Here is a 7,903-nt window from a genome sequence, read left to right on the forward strand (position 1 = left end):
TCAGGTTCACTTTTTGAGAGAGGGGAATTTCAAACCTATTCTTTGTACTTGATGTATGCCAAGTTTGATCCAAGCTGGATTCTTTTGGGTGAGAAAGTGTACATTACCTTGACCTAAAATAATTCAGCTTGGATCAAACTTGGCAGTACTGGTTTGAAAGTTTGAGGCGCAGGCAGATTGATCACATCAATAGTTCTTTGTCAATCATTCTTTGGAATTATTTCCTTATCATTTCCCCCGTGTGTACTAAAAGGTGGGGGAGAGAGATGTGACATTCTCATGTCATACGTGCTTTCGGTCAGCTCGTTTCCCTTTTGCTCATTAAACGTCACTCGATCTATAACCATGTTGAAGGAAACATCAATCCGGATATAACAGTTACTTTGGACATATCTCTTGAGTTTCCAATGCATAGTTTTGGGCTCAAACTGGGTCAAGTTCACCCTTTTCAACAAGATCTTGTGGTCGTATGAACTGATTATGTGGAATATAATGAACGGTTTAGGAGATAATATTTTTTTTGCTTCCGTTCGTAGTCCACCACATCACTAGAAGTTCGTGGTTTATCTGAGCAAGATAATTCTATTCAGGGGGTGCAATAGAAAAATATGCACCATCAATGCAAGCAAATACATATCAAAATTTCTAAATGTCATTTGGCGCATTCTGAAATCGCGGCCAGAGGGTTGCAATTGGGTTGCCCACTTGGTTTGATTCTAGAAAAAAATACGATTGTAACTTGGTAAAGCGCTCGGGCAATAAGTGTAAATCGCGCTCTTCCTCATATAGAATATAGATAGATGTTCACCCAAGTGCAACGTGGCATTGATTTCGTGAGTGACTAATTCGTAGCACTGACTGAGATGCAATGCGAAAGTGTGTTTTGAATTCTTAAACCATCGTTTTATTGACAAAGAGATATATGACAGCAATCCATGTTTCCCTCCCCCCCATCCAATCCAAGGTCCTTTGTCAGGGAAAATTGTATCAAGATGGGGGAAAGGGCACCTTTGTATTCATATGTTTTTTGTGTAAGATGAAATTTTTCTAAAGAAGAACAATTGCATCATTTTTCCACCAGCCTTATATTCAGAATAATCTTCTGCTTTTCACTTTCATTGTTGAAATGCTTGAGTCCATAAAATGAAACAAGAGCGGGTAAACGAGTGTTTATATATCAACCGTACTTCCCAAGTACCAACGTAACGTTATTAAAAGAATTATCTTTGCGAAACAACTATGGTTTGCCTTGTGGTTTATCTACTTTTTATTATTCTGTCGTCACGCTACAGACTTAGTAATGACGATGAACCGAGACTGATTTTCGTTCTCTCTTCTTCCTTTAGTGGAGGCGCTTGTCAAGCGTAACTTTTTCCATGAATTGTGAAAGATGCCAGGATAACTCACTCTTTTAACGTTTCTAATGGTAGTTGCATCGGAGATCATGGAGCAACCACACTGGAGTGACTTTGTGCGATTGTTCTTGATATTTGTGGTGTCGGCTCCGATCTCGTTCCTAAGACAAGTCAAAGAGAATTTGCGCCTTCATTCAACGTTTCAAAAGCAAGAGAATGCGCTTAAATCTCACGAGGATCGTGTCAAAAACGTGCAAAAACAGGTGGGCAGATTTTCAATTGGTTGAGAAAACGACGTTTATTTGGTACTTTTTAAGGAGGGACCGAAAGAGGGCTTCAAAATTTCAATCATTTTTTATGCAAAGTGTCCTCTTGATATTGGAAATGGAAGCCCTTATCATGGTATTTTAGATGATTCACTTTGTTCACTCTCCGTTTTGATCGGCATAATCGAATTAAAGTTTCGCCAGTTTCCACCGAATTAGCTTTTGGGTTGCACCGTTAGGTTGGCAATGAATGGACTCGTTACTTTTGCGTCGTTTATTCCATATTTAGACCATGTTGGATTAACATTTTGAATGGTCTCCAATTTTCTTCAAGGTCCGTGCTTGGTCCGAATCGGGTGCGAAAGTTCCCATGTGTTCATCCCGTCCAAGTGCTAAATCCATCTCACAGATGCAAACCATGGCTTATAAGGATACCATGTATCGGATTGACATCGACCTCCCGAATATATTGTCCATTGATGAAGACAAGGGGCTAGTCCGGATTGAGCCCATGGTCACCGTGGGACAGTTGAATGACTTCCTTATCCAAAGGGGGTGGACCATGCCCGTGGTAGCTGAGTTGGATGACTTGACCATGGGCGGTTTGGTCATGGGAGGAGGCATAGAGGTCACCTCGCATAAGCATGGATTCTTTCAGTGCGTGTGTAAGTCCTACGAAATGGTGATGAGCGATGGTTCAGTCTTGGTTTGCTCCGACACTGTAAATAGGGATCTATTTGCCACCATTCCATGGTCTTACGGCACTGTGGGCATCCTGGTGTCCATGGAGATTCAAATTACGCCCTATAAGCCGTTCTTGGAACTGAAATATGTTCCCGTCAAGCGAAAGCATCAAGCCATCCAGTTATTAAGAGGCGAGACGGTCCGGGGGTTTTACGATACTCTGGAAGGGTTCATGTTTTCGGCGGAAGAGGGCGTTGTCATGATGGGACGCTATGTGGATCAGCCCGGAGATATTCCCCTAAATCGAATTGGTCGCTGGTTCAAACCCTGGTTTTATGAACATGTCCGGAGTTTCCTAAAATCTGGGGAAGGTGTGGAGGTTGTTCCCACACTAGACTTCTTTCATCGTCACAATAAACCCATTTTTTGGCTCCTTCGATATATCCTCCCTTGGGCTCATCAACCCGCATTTCGGTATCTCTTCGGGTGGATATTTCCACTACCTTTGTCATTGATCAATAACCTTCGAAACAAACTAGCCAATCCGGAGTGGTTCCGAAATTTTGTGCTGCAAGATTACATCGTTCCAGTGGAACACGTGGCCAAAGTCCTGGAGTTAAACGAAACAGAGTTTCACATCTATCCCGTTTGGCTGTGTCCCACTCGTCATTTGGACTGTTCTGAATATCGCACACACTCCCCTCAAGACATTTTAATAGACGTTGGAATCTACGGGTAAGTGGTTCTCGTTCAATTATTAACATAACTCTGTACACCCTCGCATTACCGGGCCAATTTCAGTTTCGAAGAACGGCGCGGGGATCGAAAGCTCGGCCAGCGTCGATTAGAAGACTTCACCGTGGATAATCAAGGGTTTGTGTTCCTCTACGCTGAGACGGATCTAAGTAGGGAACAATTTGACAAGATGTACAAAACCTACTCTTATAAGTATGAGGAGGTTCGGAGGAAGTATGAGTGTGAACGAGCTTTCCCACACGTTTTCAACAAAATCAGCAAAGTGGGTAGACAGAGCTTTTGTAAATGAGATCAAATTACTGTTATTGAGTTGACCATACGGAAAAAAATAAATTGACCATTAGCGAACAAAGACCACTTTAGGCCATCATTTGGAGAGACCATTATCATTGTACATTTGGTATATATTGAAAAGAAAACTGAAAGGAAGTTCACATTTTCACCATGTGGTTCTGCGCGTATGGACCAATCCTTCCGACCGTGTTATGGCTCTTGGTTATGGCTGGTAACTCTTTTAGAGAAAATTCTTATGATATTTATTAGGATATATACATGCATGTGATGGCATTTGATTTCAAGGTCCTTGGTTTCAAGTCGGAATGCCACATCTCTTAAATGGTCCCACCCTCGTCTACGATGACAGCTGTTTTGTCGAAGGTGAAGTCCAGGATGCCAACGCCATTGAAACCCACACGGTGACTAGCCGACAAGAGTGCAAGAACATTTGTGATGCCCACACGGAATGCATTGTGGCCACTTTGATCAATGGAGAGACCACTTGTCTGATCCAAGAGAGATTCTCCTCCTTTGGACCATTGACAGATCCAAGTGTGACCACTTACTACAAGTTTTGTGGCAAGTGGGCATTTTGAATTAAAGATTGAGAGATTGTTTTTGACATGTCACTTTTCAGGGGGGCACGCTGAGGGCGCATGCTTTGTTCAAGGGGCGCGTTATCGCTTCTTTGATTTGGCCAAGAAGGTGTTGCCTTGGTTCCCGGACCCTCTAGATGGACCTTCAGCCATTTATGATTGTCTTCAATGGTGTCGAGATACTCCTGGATGCACTAGCGCCAATTACAACTTTGAGACCAATCCGGTTGTCAACTATTCCTTCATGTGCTTTCTGCATTACAAAAACAACCCCTTGGCATTCGGGCATTATGAATATGGAGTTACTGTTTTACCCGATTGTTGTGAGTGTTTTTAATTGTGGGCAGCGTTGACTGGGCAATTAATCTCGTCAAGCAGGCTCTTTAGGAGCTACTTGCTTCCCACTGACGTTTCAAAAAGATCAGTTTTTAGTTTAAGGAAAGAGCTGCTGAGCAACTGGAAGCCATTGACATTGCTTTTCTGATGCTGCAATGACTCTCTTCAAAATTATCTTGTTTATTGCAAATCCAAGTTCACCAACTAGTGACTATATTCGCAACAGAAAAGACGAACTGCACCTCAATTGAAATCGATTTTTGAGAACAATATGTAATCAACTCTGACCAATGAAATGTCTATAGAGCACTAAATTCTCATTTTACCGACAACAAAATATCTAGGCAGATTTTTGAAAATGCAACTACATCTCTTGTTTCTTCAACATCCAAAAATGTTTTCACCTTGCTTTGTTCGTCCTCAAATTGCAGATAGCGAATGTCTTGTTGAGCCTGTCTCAACTCTGGTCAATGGAGACTACTTCGAAGATGGTCGAACCACTCGAGTTTGGTTAGCCGGAGAAAGTGTCGAGTAAGTTTGAAAGTCTCCACTTAAGTTCGATTAACAACAGCTAGGAGTAATAAATCTGACACGGTTAATCGCATCACTGGCAATGAAGATTGCATTGACAAATAGCTAGCCAACAATTGAGACGAGTGCGGAGTTGCAAGCATTTGTGGTAAGTACATGTTATTGATCCGTTTTCACAAATCAACAACCTCCGCTAGAAAAGATCTGCCGCCGTCATTTCAACCTCGTTTCAGGATTGCATGCTGAAAATGGAAATGATAATTTCGATTCGGATGTTTGGAGATCGGTTAAAATGCTCTTGTATTTAACATGCCAATGAAGAAGTGCCAATTACTTTCCAAAATAAATTGATAGCAATAAAGTACTGCTATGAACACCATCAAGTGAAGCTTGCTTTATTTCGTGATAACGAGGTTTAACATAAACCACTGGAACATGGACGTGGATGCTACAGTCTAGGGGTAACAATTTGGAAGCAAGTGAATGCATCACAAATTCCTTCATATCAGAGGGGCCCCAGGTTAATGCTCTTACGCATTTAAAGTGTCGGTTCAATTGAACGACTGGGTACAAAATTATGCCCTCTCAAAACACAAAAGGGCCCAAAATGAATGATTTTCATAACGGCAATTTTACAATAAAGCTTTGAGAATGCATAACTTCTGATCCAGTTATTCGATTGAAGTAAAACCAAAATATGTAGTTGTGGCGACCTGATACCAGTGTCACGCCAGTTTTAGGCCAAAGCATCGCCGTCCATTTTCCATTAGTTCATAAGTATAATCACAGAGTTAGCTTTTCACCATGATTATGTTCTTCGACTGAAAGATCCCAACGAAAGAATTAACAATATCATCGAAGCTCTTATACAAAGACCATCCCAAGAACATACTCATGGTCCCTCCAATGGCCGAAAGAACCGATACAAATGAATATATCTTGTATTCGGTGGTAACCAAAGAATCCGTCGCCAAGAAGGACATCGCTAATCGAATCTCTGATTCTGAATCTGAAATCACCCAACCAAACCTTGAATTATGTCGGAACACTCCAATGTCTGAATCACCCAACGTACTTTTACCTAGAGCGTGATTAAACGGCAGTGGCGAGGTTTGTAACTCATAACGGGTGCATGGTTTCATGCAAATCATGGGTGAGCTGGTTACCCAATGGAGGATCCCAGAGAGTCGAGGTGTCATACTTCTAGCCTCCATTTCATCCTCGCAAGGTTTTTTCTTCCACTCAGGAACGTCCTCGATCAGAGCCCAAAATGGCGTTGGAATGCATGAAATGTTCCTTTGGAGTCGAGTCCGCTCTTGGAACTGGTCCCAATTACATTGAGAATGGGTCCGCATGGTTGCTTTGTCATCGCACGGCCTTTCATCTTTGCGAATGTTGTTATAGGTAGCCATGACCAATTGATGAAACATCGTTTGGTCCAGACTAAATGAAATCACCGGATAAGGCCAAGCGATGCCAACCAAATAGAGAAGCTCGTTGGGGTGGTTCAAGAAATACACCGAGGATCTACTGGAGACCAGAGTCACCAGTACTGATCCCAAAGGGACTGGCTGGTCAATGAAATAGCTCTTACATAAACCATTATATAGGGTATACGTGTAATTTACAATTGGAGGAGGAGAAGCGATGGATTGGTCGTATTCAAATCGAACGATCCCCTCTATCTGAAGATCCACTGAATTGGAACTTTTGTTGTACTCGTCTGGACTCACGAAGGGCGTGTATTTGAGACCAGGCTTGAACGGAACCCGTGGACAAATCACAATGACCGGGAATTGAACCGAGTCCTCCTTCTCGAAAGACACGATGGTGGAGGTATTGCCAGTGATAAAGTGCCGCACTTGATCGTACACCACATACACGAACCCGATGAGACACAGAGAAAGGATGACCCGTTTGAAATATTTGACTCTGTCTCTTGGCATGATGACGAACGACTGACAGGAAGCGTGTTCTCACTTCCGCAATTGCCATTGTGCCACTCTAATTTTGGACATTTAGGCCGTTTGAAAGTGCTGTTCGTACCAGAACAGCTCTTGACATGACTTCGGAAACCTTGGCCTGGAAAGGTTCTTGCAGGTATGTTTGAGATTAGCATGAATGTTCGAACCTGTTTTTTTCGGTTTAAAGAAACAGTTTAGGAAGCAATTAGTAAGCTTTGGAGCTCTTTTTAGAACTCGGTTTGACAAGAAATTTCGAATTCAGATTAGTTCAATTTGGAATATCGTCCAAGAAAGTCTCACGGCAGAGTGCTTTCGCAAAAAAATATTCTACAATAACTGAGTTGGGAGAGATCTCGCTCTCATCTCATGAAATATTAGCACCACAATAGCGTCAGGATAACATCTCAGAACTTCGTTGTTATGGGTCTAAGTGTTATTATTATTATTGATCTATCGTAAGCACATTAGTCGTTTTTGTAGTATGAAAACGTTTTAATTCACGGATACAGGAGAAAAAATTGAAATAGGGACTTTAAATTGATTAAAGAAGAACAGATTTTAAAGGGGGACAGTTCTGATAAAAGCGATAATGGCACCTTTAGATTTTCCTATGGATTGGATGGAGTGATAGGCCAATGTTAAGGAGTTGCACAAGGACGATGCCTGTTGGACAAAAATTGGGTCACACTTCTGGTAATTAAGGTTATTAATTAATCTTGGATGAGATCAACTAAGCAAGTTTCTGTGCAAAGAGGAAACTGAATTTCTTCGGTTATGAAAAGGTTACGAAATTACGGTTTCTATCGCCAAGATCATATGCAAGAAGGACCAAGGTCGTCCTAAGTAGTACATCTCCAAGCAAAAGTGACGTCTCAAACATGAACACTTTCAAGTCAATTGATTTGCTAGGTGATGATGAGCTTGTGAAGGCCGAGATCGTTGAATTGATGAATTTAATGTTTTTGCCTGTTTTTTCACGGGCTTTTCTAACCGCTACAGGGAATGTAATCCCCAGTACTATTAAAATGAAAGGTTATAATTAGTCTATTTATTACCTTTCAATCTTTGTATGACATTTGGTCTACCAACGAATTTGAGTTGGCAGACCGAGCTAGTCCTTGAATGTAGGGTTGATCTGG

At 41.7% G+C, this 7,903-nt stretch overlaps 3 protein-coding genes across 5 annotated transcripts; 2 read left to right on the top strand and 1 right to left on the bottom strand.

Annotated features, from left to right (window-relative positions):
- Positions 1 to 1,386: 1,386 nt before the first annotated feature.
- On the top strand, positions 1,387 to 3,416 carry LOC131890836 (delta(24)-sterol reductase-like). The gene is made up of 3 exons (XM_059240275.1): positions 1,387 to 1,618; positions 1,956 to 3,040; positions 3,107 to 3,416. The coding sequence occupies exons 1-3, from the start codon at positions 1,424 to 1,426 to the stop codon at positions 3,348 to 3,350; spliced, it is 1,524 nt and encodes a 507-aa protein (XP_059096258.1). The 5' UTR covers positions 1,387 to 1,423; the 3' UTR covers positions 3,351 to 3,416.
- An 83-nt stretch (positions 3,417 to 3,499) lies between these two features.
- LOC131890847 (uncharacterized) lies at positions 3,500 to 5,175 on the top strand. 2 transcript variants are annotated; one of them, XR_009374347.1, is made up of 5 exons: positions 3,500 to 3,566; positions 3,641 to 3,916; positions 3,975 to 4,256; positions 4,701 to 4,948; positions 5,034 to 5,175. XR_009374347.1 is itself a non-coding variant. In XM_059240288.1 (5 exons), the coding sequence occupies exons 1-5, from the start codon at positions 3,506 to 3,508 to the stop codon at positions 5,044 to 5,046; spliced, it is 732 nt and encodes a 243-aa protein (XP_059096271.1). In that variant the 5' UTR covers positions 3,500 to 3,505; the 3' UTR covers positions 5,047 to 5,169. The 2 variants fall into 2 exon arrangements, 1 of the variants encoding a protein (XP_059096271.1); XM_059240288.1 differs by having other exon boundaries at positions 4,701 to 4,800; positions 5,034 to 5,169.
- Positions 5,176 to 5,269: 94 nt separating this feature from the next.
- On the bottom strand, positions 5,270 to 7,897 carry LOC131890843 (uncharacterized). Of its 2 annotated transcripts, none has more exons than XM_059240285.1 (2): positions 5,882 to 7,897; positions 5,270 to 5,809 (listed from the first exon to the last, which is right to left on the bottom strand). In XM_059240285.1, exons 1-2 carry the CDS (start codon positions 6,744 to 6,746, stop codon positions 5,592 to 5,594), a joined length of 1,083 nt encoding a protein of 360 aa, XP_059096268.1. In that variant the 5' UTR covers positions 6,747 to 7,897; the 3' UTR covers positions 5,270 to 5,591. The 2 variants fall into 2 exon arrangements, with proteins under 2 accessions (XP_059096268.1, XP_059096267.1); XM_059240284.1 differs by having other exon boundaries at positions 5,876 to 7,897.
- Positions 7,898 to 7,903: the final 6 nt, after the last annotated feature.

This window comes from Tigriopus californicus, chromosome 11 (assembly GCF_007210705.1).
Source record: "Tigriopus californicus strain San Diego chromosome 11, Tcal_SD_v2.1, whole genome shotgun sequence".
Classification (NCBI taxonomy): Eukaryota; Metazoa; Arthropoda; class Copepoda; order Harpacticoida; family Harpacticidae; genus Tigriopus; species Tigriopus californicus.